Source organism: Schistocerca serialis, chromosome 5, assembly GCF_023864345.2.
Source record: "Schistocerca serialis cubense isolate TAMUIC-IGC-003099 chromosome 5, iqSchSeri2.2, whole genome shotgun sequence".
NCBI classification, from domain to species: domain Eukaryota; kingdom Metazoa; phylum Arthropoda; class Insecta; order Orthoptera; family Acrididae; genus Schistocerca; species Schistocerca serialis.
Genome location: NC_064642.1, coordinates 718,045,028 through 718,067,728, shown reverse-complemented (window position 1 = coordinate 718,067,728; position 22,701 = coordinate 718,045,028). Strand labels below are relative to the sequence as shown.

Here is a 22,701-nt window from a genome sequence, read left to right as displayed (position 1 = left end):
TAAAATATCCTGTGTTGTCTGGACTCTACAAAGTTTTAATATAGAGATTTTAACCTGTTGTTTTTCCCAGGAGGCCTCTGCCAGTTATGTCAGGGTATGGGTTTAGTGAATTCTTAGTTCCCAAGTTGAGGATGTCTGCATCATTAGTTCTTTATAACTTTGTGCCTCAACGGGTACCATCATATTCTACAATGGAACGCTGTTAGTGTGTTGAGATTTTAGCTTATGTGCCTGGATTATAGGGTGGTAGAATATTTTATTAAAAATATAAATTTTAAAATTTTATCAGTCTCAGGTTGAGCTGTATGTTGAAGAGACACTAAGTCAGTAGCAGGCAACCTCAGGGGCATTTGCTGCAACATATTTATATTAGGCTTCTTAGAGTATTTGTGTCCCTTTTGAGTAGACATATATTTTCCTTGTGAGCATCTAAGCTTATCTGGCATTGTAACATAGTTGTTGTTCTCAGATTTGCTGTCAAGCTCCAAAATAAATTTGACATACTATCTCAATGGTCCATGTAGATGCCATCTTCAGATAGGACACTTCTTGAATCAAACTAAACTATTGCCAATGCTTACTATGTTCGAGTGGAGAATGTTTACCTCCACAGAAATACCTCAGCTTGAACAGTTGAAACTGAATAAAAATGATTTTAAAATATATATTGAGACTGTGTTGATTATGCCACCATTCAAGGAAGCTTACATGTAAAACTCTACTTCTTAGTACATTTGATGTTTAGATTTGTTTCAAAGTCTACAGGAGCACAAGTTATTGAAGAAACAGTACCGGTAGCAGCAGCAAACACAAAACATTTCCGTGAAACATTATATGCTAACACATGGCAGTATTACTCAACAAAAAAAGCAAACTGTAGACCCAGCCTTAGTAAGAACTAACTGGGTTCTGGGATTGGGTACAGCCACATTCCTGTTCAAAGCAGTGCACATTGTTACAGCATGGTGCAATCACAGCAAGAGACCACAGAAAATGTTTGTATCTAGCTGCATTAGTAGATGTTAAGATGAGTAAATTTATCAACAACGAGGAGCAGGAAAGAGTGACAGTATTGACCATAATAGGTGACTGAGTGTGGAAGTAAAATGTTGAAGGTAAGTTGGTGTGCTAATTATGGCCAGATTACTCTACATCATGTGGAGCTGAAAGTTTCTGCCCCAAAGAAGAAGCAACAAAGTACATACAATAAGTATCCAACAGATGATATGGATTGACATGTAGGGCAGCAGTCGGTTGTGTATATAAAGCAGAAGGTATGTGTATATGCCTAGGATCTCCTCCCAAACCCTTTGATGAATTATAACCAAATTAAGCATAGAAACAGCAGGCTTCACAAGTATCAGCATTGTGGAGTTTATAACCTCATAGCCCCAAAAGCAGTGGGGATATACAAAAAGGCAGGCATGTTTCTTCCACCGTCCGGCATATAGGCTGCCCTGCACAACAGGTATGTTGTGTGGAACAATATCAGTCTGCCAAATCGACCTGCTTTGGAGGGCAGCCTATATGTCAAGGTAAGGAGGAGATTTCTGGGCCCTGGATTCCTTGCATGACTGGTATCCTGTGTTGTAGTGGTATTGACCTGCTTTGGATGGAGGTCAGATGCAAAAAATGATTATTCAAGCCCCTGATGTGTAGCCTGCCTAGCATGACATACGTGTTGTAGTAGTAGTATCGGCCTATTTAACTGAACTGCATTGCAGGGGTAGATGTGCTGATGACCACAGCTGGGAATAGGTTGAGATACATAGAGGAAGAGAGGGGCAGAGTGAAGGGAGGAGGGGGAGATTGCTGAGACAGGTGGAAGGTATAGTGGGCAGTGGAAAAGGAAAAGGGGGACAGAGATAAAAAGAGAAGGGGAAGAGGATATAATCAGAGGGAGGGGGAAGAAGATATGATCAGAGAGAGGGGGATGGAGTAGATGAAGAGGCAGTGGGGAGGAGGAGACAATTAAGAGGTGAGAGGATGAGGTGGACGAGGGGGAGGGGGGGTGTTCTATATGCGTCAAGTGCATACATGGGTGAAGATGTGGGATTATTAACAATACAATGAAAACTTGGCTTTTGTCACACAGAACTGGATTCCTGGGCTATCAAGGAAAGTACGAAGAAATTTGTTCTGTCTGAAGGTATTTGGTTTTAAAAGATGTCAGAATAAATGAGCCATCAAGTGTGAACAAGAAAAAGATCAACAGAATTAAAGGGAACAGTGGTTTACTTAAGCAAGACGTGGATTTGTACGCATTACATGGTGAAGAATTGTTGATAAAATCGCATGTGCAAGGAGTATTGTTAAACAAAAGTGCTGTGCTGGATTGGTATACAGATACGTAGCTTGTGACAGTGCCCCACATGTTAAAATACTGCAGTGTACACTTTTATCATCTTCCCCTACTTGTGTCTCAGTAAAAAAGACAGTGCCACCACCCAGGGCAGGTCTTCATTTTGCTTTAATTAGTGTCATATTTCCCAAATTAAAAGTTGATCTGGTGCGTGCTTTCTGAAAATGTGGAATTGTAATGAATTTATTAAAGCAAAGGGGAATGGAACAGTTTGTGGCTAAGTTGTAGGTAATGTGATTACTTTGGCTTTTGATAATGGCATACTGCAGTGTGTAAACACCAAATATTATGTAGCATCTTTGCCCTTGTCAAATATCCGTGCTGTTCTATTCAGCTATACTAAAACATTGTTCATTGTAACTCAGAAATTTCACTTCCGTGACAAATAAAACAAGAATGTACAACACAGAAACTTCTTTTTTGTGGAAAAATGATTGAGTTGAAGATGTCTTACACACATTGTCAAATAGTACATTTATGACATTTGTGAATCTGGTGGTCAAAATTGTATCTTACATGGTATTGTTTCGACAATTACTTTTGCTTCTCTAGTCTATAGATTTTTTAGCATTCAAACATCAGTTGTACACTAATACAGATTTTACAGATAAATAACCTTATCCATATTTTAAAATAAGTTTTATTCAGTTTGAGCTGTAGCATCTACCTTGTGAGTAGTAACATAAAGTAAGTTAATAGAACAGGATCACACTGTTTCTCTGAGAAGCTGATTAAAAGAATTCTCAGCATTGTTTAATGACCTTTTACCCCACGCATGCTAGTACACATTTCTGTTTTCTTTGATATACAACTTGCTATTGCATTTTCTGTAGTGAAGAGCTTCAGGTATTAATAATGGAATATTGTGTTCAGAACAAAAGGAAAGAAAATCTCTACCTGAAGGCTTTATGTATTTTGACATTTATACCACCCCATTCGCGGCAACATATATCAGAATATACACTTAAGAACCAAGATTGAATACTACCTAGTGGCGTTGCAAGCTTGGTGCAGCAAGAAATGTATATCAGTGGGGCAATGACAAATGGGAAATCATTCTAGTGAAGATACAGGCCACAAGTAAGGAAATCCATTGACTTAAGTGAGTTTGACAAGGAGCAGATTATGACCCAGCACCTGGGTATGCGCATCTTGGAAATGGTGAAGTTGTTCACAAAAATCCATGGAAAACAGTGGATGGCTGGTGAAGCTGCAAGTAGGCAGCAAGGTGTTGAATACCCACACTTCATTGCAGAACTTGGAGGTTAGAGGCTTGCTCGCTCTGTAACGCAGGACAGAAGGTGGTCTGTGGCAGGTCTGATTGCAGAATATAATGCTGCTAGTCACATGTAGCTTTCACTCAATAGATGTGAACATCTTCAGAAATTATGTAACCAAGACCCATGCATGAAATATGCTGCATATAGCCCCACTGTCTTTTTTATTTCTGATGATTGCTTTCCCCTTGCAGGATATGCCTGCGCTTGCTAGAATACAGTGCTGTAGCAGGTACAATTGTTTTGGAGCACACCATTCGGCACACCCTGTTGAACATAGGTGCCCCACAGCACATGACTCCAGTATGTTCCCATGATGACCAAATGACATTAATCATTATTGCAGTGCACATGGCGTCATAAAAATTGGACTGTGCATCAGTGGAGTCATGTCACTTAACTGGATGACACACATTTCTTGTTACATTACGTTGATGGTTTGTATACGAATAAGATGGCACCCAGGCAGAGGGCTGCTCAAAATGTGCGCTGTATGACAGACGTTGACCGTTGGTGAGGTGGTGCAGCAGTTTAATGCTTGGCATTAACCCGGGATTCCATGGGACCTGTAGTAGTAACAAAGGCTTTGCTGTGAACTGCATGAACATTACTGCAGACCTCCTATATCCCTTCATGTTTGAGGTCTTCCTGAATGAGGATGACCTCTTCTAGTTGGGTAACTGTTCATTTCATGAGGCCACAACCGTGCGGCTGTGGTTTGAGGAGCATGATAGTGAATTTATGTTGATATATTGAACATCAAATTCATCCACTGGAACACACCAGGATGCTATCAGGTACTAGCTCTGCACCCACAAACCACTTTCTTATAATTTTGTCGCACACCTGTGGAAACCTACTGAGGGACTTGTCAAAACCATGTCATATTGTATCACTGCTATTAGCGTTCCAAAGGTGAACCAAAATGCTATTAAATAGGTCGTCGTAATGTTTTGATTCATTTATGTTGTAAAGAAAGACGATACTGGTACATCATTTGCAAAATTGCCCCAGTTTTAGATTCATAGTTGTGTAGAGGAGTTTGCTGGTACTCTGAAGACTGTATATAGAGTACACTGTTGAAGCATTTTATTTAAAACCAAGTAACTCTCCAAAGAATTACCAACCTTCTTAAAAATGAACGAGGCAGCCAAATATCCCTCATCAGTAGGAGTGCATAAGGACTGTAATTTAAGAAGGTGGTGTGATATACTAAGTATTATGTCTCCCTGCTCGTCAAATATTGGGTGTCTAGGAATCCTGCTTACTTGGATCGCTAGACAGTCAAATTAGACAGATCATATTAATAAGATTTATTACAATAGGCAAAGGGAGAATACTTAAATTTGCATTACACAGATGTTTCACTGGCAAAGGGCGACATATAAAAAAATAAGCAATTTTCTTTAGTATAAACAATCACAAGTCTGTGCTACATAGAGCGTAAAAGCAAAATAATGAGCTCAGACACTTCTATCCAAGTCGCTAGTCTTGAAGCTGCTATTCAACTGAGCTGCGAACAGTCAGATGTGGTGCTAGTGTCCTCTTCACTTAGGGGCCACTGCTATTGCATTGTCATCCTGGAGGTCTGGTCAACATGCAATTGGCTGACGTCTTCTCATAGCCATCTCTTCTCTATCATTTCCAACTGGCGTGCTGACGCATGACTTTACACCGTAACATTCCCCCACCCCCGCAATGCGACAGATCGTCGTCGTATAAGGAACACAATAATGGGAGGAGTGACAGGAGCGTGGTTGCTGCAATGGACCAGAAGCTGTGGCTGCACGGGACGTTGTACTTCCGGTTGTACCCCACCATCCGGCCTGCGCTCCGGTGGAAACGCCCCCTGTAAAACACCCAGAAGGGTATGTGTCCACCTCTGGAAGTCCGTACAAAGATGTAGAAGACGTTGGCTGCTGTGACATGGGTGGGTCCAGCTCCATCGGTAGGACGAAGGAGGTGAAGGCTCAGTCTCCATGGCGTCGTCCCGCCATGTCGTGACGACACTCTTAGGCGGTTGCTGCGGCCACAGTTTCCTCGGGATCCGTGAATCTGGGAGAAGAGATTCAGAAGGATCATCGTGCACATGACAGTGGTGAACTTGATAGTGGTGGTGCTGCAATCCATCCTGGCCCGAAATGAGATGCACGCATGCACCAGAATGACAAAAGATCTCGCCTCCCACTCACTGTCTGCTGCCGCTGAAAACTGTGTAAAACGCACTACCATGCAGTGCGAAGCGATACTTGATGCACTTATTTGGCGCCGGATGCTGAGGAGGGTGGAGCAGCTGTGAAGCAGTTCCGCCAGCGATGGTCCACCTCGTGGATGCAAAAGATAGGAGGCGAGAAACGGTTGTGACACTTGATCCCTGGTGTGTGCGGTGTGAAGTTAGGCCATCTGCTACTTGAAGTTAGGCCATCTGCTACTTGAAGTTGACTGTGGATAGAACGGCGCACTTCGAGGCAAAAAATAGAGGACAATACCTGATTTGTGCTACGTGATGTTGTCAATGGCACAGCAAAAGGAAACTTGCTGCAAGAGTTGACCACAATCAACCAACAAATGTTCTAAAAAGGTCCTGCAAAGTCTACGTGCACACATTGCCATGGTGATTGCAAGGGTATAGCCAGGCAGAGAATTTTTGTGTTGCAACGAACTGATTTACTGCAAGTGCGTGACATTTTGATGTCATCTGTTCTATTTGTCTCTCCATACCCTGCTAAGTACAGTGTCTACGCGCTAACTGTTTCATACGAACAATCCCCCAGTGTTCTTGGTGAAGTAACTGCAGCACTTCTGTTTGCAAAGGGATCAACACACGACTGTCCACTGTCAATTTTGAACAAGAATTACACCTTGCTGTATTGCGAGGCTATGCCGACGTGCAAAATATCAGCACACTGCAGAGTTCTTTATGCTCTACAATGAGCGCGGTCAAGATGTGTGAATGTATTTGAGCAAAATGTTCAAATCAGAATCAGCTTCCATGGCCTGTGCCATTTTGCTATAGTTCAGAGGAAAGGATTAAAGCAATTCAGAATCCTGAGCATCGATGTGACAACAAGATGCAGCAGAAGTGTCATAGTCTATATCAGGGCCAATTGGAAGGCACGAAAGTGCGTCCGCATTAGCATGGTGAGCTGTCGAATGGTACACAATCTCATATTGGTATTGAGACAACAACAAAGCCCATCTTTGCAATTTTTGGACAGTTCGTACAGGAACTGGCTTCATCAGATGAAACAAAGACTGCAATGGCTTGTAATCCATTACTAAGTAGAATTTCCTGCCATACAAGTAGTGGTGGAATTTAGTGACACCATACACAGTAGCTAATGCCTCTTTCTCTATTTGTGAATAGTTGCACTGAGCTTTGGACAACACTTTTGATTCGAAAGAAATAGGCCTGTCTTTATCACCAAATCTGTGTGAAAGCACTGCACTGATTCCTAAAGAGGAAGTATCAATTTGCTACACAACTAGTTTGTCCGGATCAAAGTGAACCAAGTATTGATCTTGAGCAATGTAGCTTTTAAGTTTTTGAAAAGCTTTTTGGCACTCATCTGTCCAGACAAAGGGAATGTTCTTGCAACACAAGCGATGCAGTGGAGCTGCAATTTGTGCAGCATTCAGTAAGAACCGAATATAGTAGTTCATTTTCCCTAAAACTGACTGCAATTCTGTGACATTGCGAGGAATGGCAGATCACGCATGGCTAACAAACGTGACTGAAAAGGATGTACACCTTGACTGTTAATGACATGACCAAGATACTGCAATTCAGATTTTAAAAAATTACACTTGTCCAGTCTACACTTTAGTCCTGCATCAGACAACACACAAAACAAAGCACACAAATTTGCAAAGTGCTCTTCAGATGTACAACCTGCTGTGACAATATCGTCCAAACAGTTTGAACAGTTTGGTACTCTGCTCCAGATACCATTGGAAATGGCAGGTGGAGAAGTGCTGCTAAAAGGCAAATGCAAATATTTAAACAAGTCCAAATGAGTGTTCACAACACACACAATTTGAGATTCTTCATCTTGTTGTATTTGAAGATATGCATTGCACAAATCAATTTTTGAAAAGTAGCAACAGCGCCCAATCTGTCCATGAGAACCTCTGGGCGTGGCAATGGATAAGTATCAATCACAGTTTGTGGGTTGACTGAAGACTTGAAGTCAACACAGAGGCGAATGCAGCCTGAAGGTTTGGGGAGCAAATCTGTGGACTTGCCCAGTGACTAACTTGTATGGCCACAATAGCTTCACTATCTTGCAATTCCTCAAGTTCAGCAGCTAGCTACTTTATACCATAATGCAAGGGGAACAGTGCTGGCCTAGCAAAATTTCGGCTGAGCATTGTCTTTCATAGTAATATGTGCAACAAAATTGTTAGCCCTGCCTAAACCTTCAGAAAAAGAGTTCCGGGAATTCTTTCAGCAAGTGAGCTACACTATCTTTTGCATTGACTACAGTCACTGACAACACATTTCCCTGAATTTGAAAGCCAAACAAATCAAGGCCAAATATATTCTCACAATCATGTGATTGTAGCACAGTGAAAGTTACAGTTCGCGTATGCGAGTGATCCGAGGCAAGCTAAGTACATTTTCCGAGAATGGGAATGTCTTGTCCATTATAAGCCGTCAGAGGCGTGCTAGTTTTAAACAGGCATGGGTACCCTAACAGTTCATAAGTGTTACAATTCAGCACTGTAACCGAGGCACCCATGTGCAGCTGAAATTTCACATTCTTTCCACTATTATGCAAATGAACAAAATGTTTGTTGGACTGTCATAGCATTGAAGAAACTGTGCACTTGTTAGTTTTGCTAATGCCTGTAACAGGCTTTGAATACGCTGCATTGATTACATTGACCTTGTGACTAGATATTTGTGAGTGGACAGAATTCTTATGGTTGTTCTGTTGCAAACATAAAGATTGTACGTGACCTTTCTTGCCACAAGCGTAACGATGTGCTGTATGGACGTGCAGTGTTCGTGTTTGTACCTTGAATAGCACTGAGGGCATGACTTAATTGTGTTTGCCTGTGTAGAGATCTGTCTATGCGGCTGTTGCTGCCTACTAGGCTGGTCATAAGCAAGGGACGACTTAACCTGACAAATTAGTGGCTGCTCAAATTTATTGGCCGACACAGCACCTGAATCATACTGATCTAGAATTTGCACTGTGCGCTGGAATGATAGATTGGACAGTTTCAAAATCTGTTCTCTAAGTTTGACATCAGTTACACTGTACACGATCGCATCATGCAACATAAATCTGAATATAAAGCACCACAAGCACATTTGAATTCGCAGTTCCCCGTCATACCCTGAAAATTTGTTACCCACTCACAATAAGTTTGTTCTGGCCTTTTCTTGCAACTAAAGAATTGGTACCTAGCTGCCACCACATTCACTTGTTGGTCATAATAGTCAGTCAGGGAATCTACAATCTGATCATAGGAAAGTTCACTCTGAGTGGCGTTTAGAGGACAATTTCTGAATGAGATGAAAGACTGCACTTCCTACTGTTGGCAAAAAGTAATGTGGTTTCACAGTACCTGATATGTTGTGAGCAATTATGTGGGCTTCATACTGTTAACAACTCGAGCTATTCCCCTTCTTTTTCGTTAAACTGGCGAAAAGGCAGTATAGCACTTGGAGCTACAGTTGTTATCTGTTGCACTACATTGGCAGCTTGATTGGCAAGTAGCTCCTGTACCATGTTTAGCAGTGTAGCTATCTGCTGCGTCTGAAACTGAAACATCTATGCTAGCCATGTTGCATCTATCGCTTGTAGCTGAGCACCTGAGCAGGGGGTGGGAGAGATTTGTTGCTCATTTTGGAATAGGCGAATACAATAAACAGACAATGCAAGCAAAAAAAATAAACACACAAACAAAGAAAATTTCTGCCATGCCCACCTGAAAACATTGAATAAAAAAAAGAACACTGTAAGAGACACTGTTAAACCTTGTAAACACACTCCTGCAAAGAAAAGACAAGGTAGAATTAAGGCGTCCACAAAACACCAAAGCCCACGACAAAAGAAAATTTGTGGCAGCCAGGCGCTGGGTTCTTCTTATACCTCGTTGCCAAATATTGTGTTTCCCTGCTCATCAAATATGAGGTTTCTAGGAATGCTGCTTACTCGGATTGCTAGACAAGCAAATCAAACAAATCGTTTTGTTACAATAGGAAAAGGACAATAATACACAGATGTGTCACAAGCAAAGGGTGACATACAAAGAAGCAATTTTCTTCAGTATAAACAGTCACAAGTCTGTGCTACATAGAGTGTAAAAGCGAAGTAACGAGTGTAGATGCTTCTATCCAAGTTGCTAGTCTTGAAGCTGCTATTCAACTGGGCTGTGACCAGTCAGACACCGCACTTATGTCCTCTTCACAAAGGGGCTGCTGTTGTCGCGTTGTCATCCCAGAGGGAGGTCCGGTCAGCGTGCGATTGGCTGACATCTTCCTGCAGCCATCTCTTCTCTATCATTCTCGACTGACATGCCAGCGCTTGACTTTCTGCTGTAACACTTAGATAAGAGGCGTATCCTTAATATTGAAACTGATAGAGGACTGGAAAGAGGGGATAAAATGTTAAGCGTAGAATTGAAGAGGAAAAAAGGAAAATAAAAGAACTACTGTATTTCATTCTTGCCGTAGGGACTCTGATGTTACTTGAATACATTAAAGCAAGAATTATCCATTTCAAGATATTGCAATAGATTTCCATCCTGTTACTTTTATTGAATGCTGCATTACACTTCAAACTTGAGTCTCTGTAAATTAAAGGTTGTAACACACTCTACTAATTGTTCAATTCCTTGATCGAGTAGGCATTCGAGAACTTTTGTGTAAACGTTCTCATTGTTGAAAAATTTCCCTCCTGTCCTCCTCCAGTGATTTTCAGTTTGTGGAAATCACATAGTACAAGATCTGGGTTTCCTGATCAGCTCAACCACATTTTTACAACCTTGTTCAAATTGTTGGCACCTCTTCCATGACTGGACGCAGCATTGCATTTGGTCACTGTATAGCCACAATTTCATGATGAATCTGTGTGCAATGTAGAAATTTTTCCCACATGAATTGTATTGTCCCCTGTACTTCAACTTTAGAGGACATTTCCAGTTGTTGCACCATTTCAGTCGCAAACTGTTGTATGTTTGTTATCCATACCACAGCAGAACTCTCTCTGCAAGAAACCTGGAACATGTACTCTCTTCTGACTGTGTCACTCTTTTTGCACAATGCTCTTAGCGTGGGACGACATCTGTAGCTTACTTGCTGAAATCTCTGTGGTGCAAGAGACCATGTTGCCTGAAACAGTAACTACATAATTATTTTCAGTTTTTTATTACCCGGGTATGGCTGTATTTCAGATGACCATTAATATCAATTGCATTTAAAATTTTCATCTTCAGATATTCCATTGTCACAAGTGGTGACCAAGATACCAGTAGATTAGGTGCCGAAGGCAATGGAAAAATACTGTGACTTAGTTGTAGGTATTCTTAACAGTTTTTCATATTGGAACTGATATTACTGCCTTATTGCGGAGGACATTAATTAAGTCACTTGCACTTGGAACCAAAATATAACTCCAGAATAAAAGTAAAACAGAACAGTAAATGATATTTTGTGACTGTATCAGTCAGGACCTATATAACTTATATCAGGTTGACGTACAGTAGCTGAAATTGACTTTAGGAACTATAATACTAATTCGCGATGATAGAATACTGTTGATTTTGCTTTATCTGTAGAACTGTTTGCATAAGTTCCTTGTATTATTGTACACTACTTTATCAGTGTCAGCTTGTTGGATTATATTTGCAATAGGCATTATGGGTTACAATATATTCATTGAACAAAGTTAAAAAATAAAAAAAAATTCTGCATAACTACTAAACTCAAGTCTTGGACCTCCTCTACAATTTTAACCACCACCACCCCCCTCCTTTCCATTACCAAATTGGCTATTCCCAGGACGCATCTTATCAACTATCACTTCTTTTATTCAATTTGTGCCATAAATTTCTTTCCTCCCCATCTAATGTGTAGCAGTCTTGTATTGCTCCACATTTCAAAAGCTTCTATTCTTTCATGCCTGGACTGTTTATCATCCATGTTTCACTTCCATTTCTATAAAAAGCTACACACCTGACAAATATTTTAAGAAAAAACTTATGACAACTTCAATTTATATGCAGTGTTAACCAATTTCTCTTTTCTAGAGACACTTTTCATGCTATTGCCAGTTTTTATTTTGTATTTTCTCTACTTCCACCATCATCAGATATTTTGCTACCCACATAAGCAAAACTAATCAGTTTCTTTCAGTGTCTCATATCCCAAGCTCAGCATCACTTGATTTATTTCAGCTACATTTCATTACCCTTCTTTTACCATTGTTGTTGTTTATATTGTAACTCCTTTCCAAGAGGCTTGCTTTTTTTCCATGTCCATAGACTGTTATTACTGCAGTCTGGTTTCAGTGTAAGCTGTGAATCTACAAATGTACATTTGTTTTTCTTCAGCCTATTTTCAAAGATAAGCCTCTGATCTGAACTGAATTGACTCAAGTTTTCCTACACTTTCCTAGAATGCAAACAATCTTTTCTGAAGTCAGCCTCTACCAGTTTTTTCATACTTTATAAATATTTTTGTCAGTATTTTGTAAACATGACATATTAAATTGATGGTTCAGTTAAGTACTTGCTTTCTTCAGAACAGTGACAGTGGCAATTACATCCTTTTTCAAGTCTGAGGGTTTTTCATCTGTCTTGTGTATATTGCCAACAATTATCCTCAGTTATTCTTTTGGAAAAAGTTGCCAAATGTAAACGTTGTAGTAGGTCTGTGGATACTTCTTTCAGTGGAAATTTTCATCACTATTCTCACCCAAGAACATAAAACTTCTATCTTCTCTTTGTTTATTATTTTTGATGTGGTACATTAATTTTAGGCAGGGTATTTGTGACAGCATAACCTAGATAGCTTTTTTCACACCTAAAACTTCCCTATTTGTGCAAAACCACTTAATTATAAACTTATGAGACAGAATTGGCCAGAGTTATCGCCAGATGAATTGTCAGTACTGCTGTTTGATTTATGTATACACTGTATCCTAGCTTTCGGAACAGATGTGTCCCTCTCATCCTGGGGCCTGAATGACCCACCATTCCTTTCTAACCTTCCCCAATCCATCCTGTTCTCATCTCCCAGGAAGGAACTATTAGTTCTGAAAGATAGGATAGGGTATGTGCTTCATATATGTCTGTCAGAAGTACTGACAGTTCACCTAAAGGTATTTACTGGCACTGATTCTGTCTACAATTTTATAGTTTTCTCAAAAGAATTTTTCTTTTGTTATAATAAAATAATTAACTGCCTTCACAAAATACTGATTACTACTTTCTTGGTGGATGTGACTTTACTTCACATGTATCATCTGAAAAAGATTCAAATAAAATGGTATTTAATTAATGTGAAATGACGACAGTTATGGGCCCTCAATTGGACACTGCAAAAGTGCAGGATTTTCAGACAGTGTCAAAATGCCTTTTCTGGGGCGCATTCATATGAGAGTTGTACATGCAGCACTTGTTTTGGGATCCACCTGCCAGAACTGTCAGGGACACACATACTGTAATTATTGGGGTAGTGTTAAGCACTCGGTATACCTCAATATAAAAACTTCATAATCTGTACTACATGTTGTGAACTTTGAATACCAGTGACACAGTCTTCAATGAGTATACAGTCTTTGAATTCCTCCAGGGGGCTCACCACTTGTTGGCAGGTTCGTGTTTGGCTACCACGGGGCCCCAGCCTTTGCAGCATTTTTTCCCTTCTGTGCTGCATGTCTAACCTCTTGCTATTCTTTTCCCCCCTCACTTGGGGACCATGTCCAGAATGTTATTGGGAATGTTCTGCATTGTCTGTCACTGACATAAGAACAGTCTTACCTTTGTTTTTCACTTCTTTTCCTTTCTTTGTTTCCCTTCTCCTTTCCTTCCTCCGCTTCGGCATTTGAGGTTCCTCTTTTTCTTCTTTCTCCCTGTGCGCACCTGGAGACCGGCCCACGCGTCTTAACGCATAACAGGTGACTGGGTAATACATAATTCCCAGCCCTGGGTCGACAGGTAGGGTTTGGACATACATCCTGGTACAGGCCAGGCCGAGGGAGGGATGATTGCCTGAGCTGCAACCTTGCCAAATTGCCAATTGGCCATCAGGTGTTCGGGAGGTGTGATCTGAGATGTGAACAGTCACCTAAGGCAGGTGTGCCCCCTTGTGAAGGGCGCCCGCAGTGGAGGAGTGTGCCATCAGAGACACTGGCAATCATGGAGACTTCCTCATGATGAGTCAATCATCTCCACAATCAATGTCTACAAAACGTAATGAGGCTAATGATTCAAAGACCCTTCCCATTGCACCACAGTTCCTCATGGTCTCACGTACTGAAGACAGTCAGTGCTTCGCCATGGTAAATCTGTTTATTATTCAGAAAGGTGTTGATACAATTGTCGGCCCTGTGAAATACTGCCCTCGTTTACTGAATGGACTTCCCTTTTGGAGGCTACTTCTGATTCACGGCTACCCTGTTAGTGTCGAGGCCCATAGAACTTTGAGTTCCTCCCGTGGTGTAATTTACACCAGGCTCCTCGATGGTCTGACCGAGGCCGAAATCCAATGTCATCTCTCTGATCAGGGTGTCATTGCCATCCATCATGTAATGAAAAAGGTAGATTCCTCCTTAGTGCGCACCCCAGCTTTTTTCTCTCCTTTGATAGAATGGTGCTTCCGTCCAAGATCAAAGCAGGCTATGAAATTATCACAGTCCAGCCGTACATTCCAAACCCGATGCGCTGCTACCAGTGTCAGTGTTTCAACCCGTACTAGAACATCTTGTCGATACCCAGCCAAGTGTGTAACCTGTGGTAGGGATGCGTATGAGGGCAATTGTCCGCCTCCTTCTCCCTGCTGTATCAACTTTAATGGCGGCCATGCCGCCGCTTCTTGGGATTGTCCCATGTATCTTGATGATTGGGCAATCCAAGAGATCTGGGTAAAGGAAAAAGTGCATTACCCAGTAGCTCATAAGTTACTGGCTAGTCGCAAACCCTGCATTCCCCCGTCTGGCACCTGTAATTCTGTTCTTGTTAACCCTCGCTCCATGGAGGACATGGCCACGCAGATGTGTGACCTCCAGTTCAGCTCTGAGGTCGTGAAATCTCCCAGTGTTGAGGTAGCTTCACCATCCCCTCATCCAGCTGCGCAACAAGCCGTCAAACTCTTGCCTCAAGGGTTGAAGCCACCAGCTTCTGTGCAGCTGCCTCGAGTCGAATGAGCATGCAGCTGCCTGCCAAGCGGATGTACGTCACTGATAAACTGGGCGCGGCAGGAAGTAGCGCGCTGATAATCCAAGATGGCGGACCGGAAACTGAGTTTTCCAGCGGATCGCGCTCTGTTAAAACTAGAGCGTGATCCGCCGCGGCGCTGCGGCTGCCAAGCGAAGCTCGTTCAAGGTCACCCATCAATATGGCGGCGCACACAGCCATATGAAAGTGGTAGGCCAGATAGGACAGAAGGAGTACTCCCATGAAGACTTTGTCCTTCCCTCCAGCCAAACAACACCCAAGTCTTCCTCTAACCGGAAAGGCTCGAAGAAGTCCACCAAAGGCAAACGGTCTTCTCCTTCGCCAATTCGAAGATCCTCTGCCACATGATACCTTAGCCCGGCCAGCGTCCATGTCGCCAAAGTGCACTGCCAACCATTTTTCAGCATTGGACTCCACAGATGGACAGCACAAGCAAACCGATGCTTCTGTGGACCCCATGGAGCAGGATCCTCCTGCTTCTGTGCCCTGTAGTAGCAACTCTTCACAGGCTGTCACTCGGCAGCTGCCGAGGTGACACCCCTACGTGTCTTCCTCATCATGACTTCTCCAATGGACGTTTGCAGCCTTCGGTCTCACAAAGAGGATTTACGGCTGCTTTTAGCATTGGAGCGTTCCCTTGTACTCTGCCTTCAGGAAACGAAATTGCGCCCTCACGACTGCTTTGAGCTTCCACATTTCCTACCAATTCGTTTTCACCTTCCCTCTGAGGTGCATTCCATCTCATGGGGGCGTCGTGCTGCTCGTACGGGATGACATTCAAAGTCAACCCATCACCCTGACTACCCACCTTCAAGCTGTCGCAATTCGCCTTTTCCTGCCCCACCTGACTTTTTCCCTCTGTACCATTTATGTCCCTCCGTCATTAAATGTCACCAGGGCAGACTTCGTTCAGTTTATTGGGCAGCTACCTCCCCCATTTTTGTTACTTGGTGACTTTAAAGCGCATCATCATCTTTGGGGTTCTCCCAGGACATATCAGAGAGGTGCCCTCTTGGCTGAGCTCCTTTAACCAACTTAACCTCTCCTGCTTTGACACTGGGGTACCCACTTTCCTTTCTGACTCCTCGCACACCTATTCCCATTTGGACCTATCCTTTTGCACTGCCCAACTTGCCCATTGTCTTGAGTGGTATGTACTTTCTGACACCTACTCGGACAACTATTTCCTGTGTGCTGTTTGTTTGCTGACTCCTACCTGATCCTTGTGCATGCCTAAATGGCAGCTTTACTCCTCCCTGGCAACCTTCGAAGAACAAGATTTTCCCAGTTGTGATGACCAGATGGAATAGCTCCCAAACGTTATCCTTACTGCTGCAGAGCTTTCATTCCTCGCACTTTCTCTTTACCACGTCATGTCCCAGTCCCTTGGTGGACTGAGGCATGCCATGATGCAATTCACACACAGAAAACGTGCTCTCGGACTTGGATCATGCTCTCAGTTCATCCCGATCCTCCGCCCCAGGGCCAGGTGTCATCCACATTCAGATGTTGCATCACCTTTCTCTTGCGGGCAAGCACCTTCTGCTTAACACATACAACTGCATTTGGGCAGAGGGCACATTTCCCGGTCACTGGCGTGAAGCCGTCGTCATACCCATACCTAAGCCCGGAAAGGACAAAAACCTTCCTTCTAGGTACCGCCCCATCTCTCTTACCAGCTGCGTTTGCAAGGTGATGGATCGTATGGTACATGCCTGGCTGGTATGGTGACTCAAGTCTCCCAATTTACCGACGAATTTACAGTGTGAATTTCGAGTGCGGTGTTCTATAGTTGACCATCTCGTTACTTTGTTCCACCCATGTCATGAATCGTTTTCTGCGGAAATCCCAGACTGTGGCCATGTTTTTCGATTTGGATGTCTGTGACACCTGCTACAGAATTGGTATCCTGTGTAATCTTTACACATGGCCGCATGCCCTGTTCCCTTTGGGCATTTTTAAAAGACCCAGTTTTCAAGGTGCGTGTGGGTTCTGCCTTGTCGAATCTTTATCCAGGAAAATGGCATTCGTCCTGAGCGTCGCCCTCTTTGCTATCGCCATTAACCCTATAATGGTCTGGCTCTAGTCAGACGTCTCTGGCTCCCATTTTGTTGACAATTTTGCTATCTATTGTAGTTCTCCACAGACCTGTCTCACTGAGAGGCATCTTCAGTCACGTCTTGATCATCTTTACTCCTGTAGCATCGACAGTGGCTTTCGCTTTTCCATTGACAAAACCGTCTCTGTGAATTTTTGGCAACGCAGTTGGTTTCTCCCACTGTCTTGTCTTTACATCTTGAGCCCATTGGCCTTCCATTCATTGAAACTACGAAATTCCTGGGGCTCATGCTCGATAGGAAACTCTCTTGGTCCTCTCATGTGCCTTACCTGGCAGCCCACTGTACGCGGTTCCTCAGTGTCCTATATGTCCACAGTGGTACTTCTTGGAGTGCCGATTGAACCACTCTCCTCCGTTTGTACTAGTCCCTTGTCCGTTCGGAACTCCACTGTGGGTGCATCGTTTCTGTGTCTGCACGTCCATCCCTCTTACGCCGTCTCAACACTATCCACCATTGTGGGATCTGTTTGGCCACGGATGCCTTTTACACTAGCCCAGTTGAGAGGCTGTATGCTGGAGCTGCTGAACTACCACTGTGACTTTCTTTTCAGCAAGTATGCATGCTGTTTGTCTGACATGCATGGCCACCCATTCTATGCCTCCTTCTTTCATGATTCCGTTGATCGTCAGTATGGAGTGCTTCTCTTTTCTCTGTTAGGTCCTGGAGTCCACTTTCAGCACTTGCTATGGTGGCTTATCTTCACACTGTCTGCACCTTTCCCAGTGGGTGTGAACCCTTCATCACCTAGGCTTTGTGAAGCGACTCATGTTAACCTTGGCCTACTCCAGCCTTGGTCTAATGCCTTCAGTTTCACGATCTTCGTGATAGTAGCTTTGTATAAACTTATGGGTCTCGGACTGACTGTGGGGTCGGGTGTGCCTTCGTCAATGGCACCTATGTGTTTTGATATTGGTTTCCGGCACTCTGCTCAGTATTTACAGCTGAGCTCTTTGTCCTTTATCAGGCCGCGGTGTACATCCAGCGACACAGCCTTTTTGATTCTGTCCTGTGCTCAGACTCACTCAGCACCCTTCAAAGTCTATGTACACTGTACACCACCCATCCCTTAGTGCAGTGGGTCCAGGAAAACTGTCACTTGCTCACTCTTGGTGGAGCCAGTGTGATTTTTCTGTGGGTTCCTGGTCATATCGGACTGCCAGGAAACGAGGCTGCTGCCATGGCTGCAGTCCTCGTACCTCAGCTCGCGAGTTCCTATATTCCCTCTGACGATCTCTGTGTTGCCATCTGTCAGGAGGTAGTGTCCCTTCGGCATCGCCAATGGTCCTTGCTTCACGGGAATAAGCTCTGGCTTATTAAGCCTCTCCCCTGACTTGGACGAGCTCCTCTCGGCCTTCTCGCTGGGAGGAGGTCATTTCGAGTAGGCTGTGTATTGGTCACTGCCTTCTTAGCTGTCGTCATTTGATAAGTGGTGCTAACCCACCACTTTGTACACATTCCACCCAAGTTTTAACTGTCCGCCACTTCCTGACTGACTGCCCATTTTTAACTGCTTACGTTCCTGCTTTGGTTTGCCATCTGAGTTATTGGCCATTTTAGCAAATGATGCGCGAGCTGTCGACTGTGTTTTACTTTTTATCTGCCAAAGCAGTGTGCTGAAGGCCATCAATTTTTAGTTTTGGACCTCCGTTTCTGTATGATGTCTTTTTTAAGCCCGTTTTCCACATGCCTGTTTTTAGCTGTCTTCCATTATATCAATTGAGACCGATGTATAGCCATTTTTTAACTCCTCCATGTCTTTGTGTTCCATAGTTTTGATTTGGGCACGTATTACCCCAGTTGTGTGTTGCGCCCTAAAGCAAAACAAAACAAACAAACAAACAGTCTTGGCATGGCATAAAATATTTCCCCATATAAATGATGACCATAAGTGGATTGTGTTAACAGCAATGTATGGCATCCTGTATAGCACTTCTTAAATAGAACCATGTATTCTCTGAAACTGTAACTTTCTAGTAATACAAATAGATTACTACTCGCAACATAGATGCAGCCTCCTCTATGTAGCTAGTAGCAGTGTTCTAATAATATTGTTATTCCATTCCAGATTTCCCATTATTCTAACTTTTGCAGTAGGATTTTAAGATTGACACAGTTACCTCTGATAAGTTGAAAATCATGTTTGGTGATATTTTATCATTTATTTGCTGAACACCATATGAATGCTATTTTCCCCAAATAACCATGTTGTTCAGTGACAAAACAAATTTTTATTAAAATAATTATTCTTATTTTCAGTGACGCTCCTAAACAAGAACGGCCAGAGAGGCTTATTAGCCGATTGAGAACTATTTCACTTGATGATTCTGGACCAAAATTGACGGTAGTCAGACAGCCACGAGGACCTGATGGAACGAGGGGCTTTGATATTGATATACGCCAACCACGTTTACCTGGAGCTCCTGTTTCTGAATAATGTTTGTGCAGGCAATTTCTACTCAGACAGCAGTCCTTGAATAAGAACTTAGAGATCCCAGAAAATAAAATCTCTGTATAACTATTACTGATTAGCACACTTAGTTCAATTTTGCTTTAACACATTGAAGCATCCATACTATACTCGTATTATATGCTTACATCAAACTTCACAAGATGAGAGGTGTTCTTTAAAATGATTTGAAGCTGTAATTAAATATATGCTCTTCCAAAACAAATATGAAATCATGCAAAATACTGCCACCCATGTCAAGTAAAAAAAAAGGCAGTCAGTAATCCAGATTTTTAATTTAATGCTTGCAGCTGAAATGTTACAAATAAACTGGTCTCTTCTTATACCATGAAGATACAGGTTAAAGTCCTGTTAGACCTCTTATTTTATGGCATAGTAAAATTGTGTGTTATTCACTGAAGTCAGCTGTGAACATTTGGACCACTGAAGGAATGGTAGCGACAACTACAGCTTCATTCTCTCAAGATTTATCCACAAGTTCCATCTGCAAGCAGTAGTTTCCCGAGTTAACTATCCTGCTTGTTTTAATGGTACAATTTAGAGACACAAGTAAATATTGACACTGTTACTTTCCATCACAACTACTGATAGCTGATGGCAAGACTTGGTCTGTTACATTGTCCATGTAAATATGGAGTGGCAGTATAGTTGTAAAAGAAACTAGCATTAAAAAATTACAAGACTCCCTTGAATATGCTGGGGAACATAACTTCTGTATTTAATATTCAGTCTTATCTCCCTAGAAGTTTTAGAACAATACATATTTGGTGATTCCTGTTTAATTGTCTAAATTGTTTGGCACAATTTAGACAGCAGTGTTAAAAGTTTACTTCTGCCACTAATAAATACGAAGTTAACTGTCCAAGATTTGTCTTACATTCAGTACCCACAACAACTGTGTTGTTTATGTAAACTGGATTATGTTGCCCTTTACTTCCAATCTCTGGGGTTTCCTGTTCTGCCTCTGTACTTCAGTAAACAATTTTATACCTACCTATTTAATGGCGAGCAAGTTAGAAAAACATCATTTTGTACTGTTTTGACATATTTTTCATTAAAGACTGAAAAACAGATCTATGTGTGCCTAAGTTAAGAGTGTTGGTTTGTGCAAAGAGGAGGTTAGGAAAAAACAGATTTTTCTTTGTAGATGCTTCAGTGGTTTACATTAACTAAGAATTATTTAAATACATATTACAAAGTCTTAAAAAATGTAAAATGAAAACTTTCTACTTCTTCTGTGATACAATGAGTCTGTGAATGAATATTCAGGAAGGAGGCAATCTTGTATTACAAATAAACAATGTGTACTGCTGGATGCTGTTTAATAGAATAGAGCTGGAAGATGTTTGATAGAGTAGGCATTGCTTTCATGCTCATCCATCCGTAGTAAACCTGGAGTGCATAATAGTTTTAAGTAGCTGTAACCAATATTCATTTAATATTTGTAAACAATTTTAATGTGATTTGTACATTCTCCTGTACTTCTGAGTGGATGTATGGATGTGTTTGTTGCAATTTATGAACAATTAATAATATCTTGTATATGAAGGGTATTAGTCTGAAACCACATGATATAGTACCAAAGAAATACAGTTGTCTAAGAAGAGTTGAGATCTTTTTATATCTGCTACAGGACAACTTCCTTAAATTTTGTAAAGACTCAAATCTGTTATCCTAAGTCTGAGATATTGTGCTAAATTGTCTTTTGCATGTAGACAGTTGTCTTGTTTTCTTCTCATTTTTTTCCTTTTTTTGTATGTCTGTGAATCAGTCGGCATAAATCAATATTATTGCTTTTTATGAACTACCAACTTTTGCATGATTGTATGAGGAGGAAAGATTCAGAGCTTGAAAATATATATTTTAAAATGAGAAACAAGTTTTCATTGCTTGAATTATTGTCAGCTGTGGTGTGCTGCTGCATTCTGTAATATGTTTCACTCACTATTCTTTGGTAATGGAGATGTAACGTATTTTAAATTGCTCCAGGTTGCTGTGGGTACTGTTCAGCAGAATTTGACTATACATGTGATGTTTATTTTTATTATATTGTATTAAGTTTTCAGTTACAAGGAAATGTAAAAAAAAATATACAAAAATCGGTTGAACAAGATGCAGACAACAAGGGTCTACTAAAATTTGTGTATGCCTGCTCTCCTATCCCTGAATGTAACATCCATGCCTAATGGGATTGCAGTTATATGCGGGCTTACATTGAAACTACAGTTGGAACATTGTTTTGTTCTGAATATTAGACCTGAATTTGCATCTCCTGAACAGAAAAGCTTCTGAAACTAGAGTAATATATTTCTGAAGTAAGATTCTTAAGGGATTCAGTGTACTCTCTTTGTATAACATACTTGAAGACTCAGAAACATAACTTCAACAACATATGACTTTTGTGTTAGCTTGTTTCTTTACAGGCTTTGAATAAATCTGCATATCAATAAATTGCTCAATATACTGGACATAAATAATGATTCTTTGGTCTGATGCTAGTCAGATAGTTAGTCTTGTGTTTACTTCCTTCCAGGTTGTTATTACAATTTACAGTTAAAACATGACCCAAAAAAAAAAAAAAGATCTTAAATTTGTTACATTTCAAACACACGATATGTAAACCACTCACCTGACTACATTCAGTGCTAAAGCAGTATAGAAGGATAAAAACAGTATAGAAAGATAACAATTAACATAAGTAAAAGGCTACCACTCGTATATAGTGGACTGAGATGTAGCACATAGACACACGTAACAGAAAACAGTGTTTGCTAGCTTTCGAGCTCTGGCTCTTCTTCTAATATGGCACTTTTCAGGATTTCATAACACAGGTTTCTAACTAAGGATGCATAATTCCTATACAAACACATACCAAGCATTAGGCCTGGTTCACTTTCCTTCTCCACACTTAAAACCCTTCCCCCATGTGTGTGCGTCCACACACACAAACTTAACACATCGACTGCCGCTTGACTAATGGTAGGTGGTTCACTGCCAGACTACATGAGGCTGTGCTGCAGCCCACGGCAGGCACAAGACACCTGGAATAAGCTTCATGGCAGT

The 22,701-nt window shown here is 41.6% G+C and overlaps 1 protein-coding gene across 1 annotated transcript in view; it reads left to right on the top strand.

Annotated features, from left to right (window-relative positions):
- The window catches only part of LOC126481170 (cold shock domain-containing protein E1-like), a 72,123-nt gene extending 50,372 nt beyond the window's left edge, over nt 1–21,751 (top strand). Inside the window, exon 14 of the mRNA XM_050104738.1 lies at nt 19,428–21,751. Coding sequence (XP_049960695.1) covers nt 19,428–19,605 — 178 coding nt within the window. The 3' untranslated portion in view covers nt 19,606–21,751. The remainder of the gene's footprint in view (nt 1–19,427) is intronic.
- The last annotated feature ends 950 nt before the right edge of the window (nt 21,752–22,701 follow it).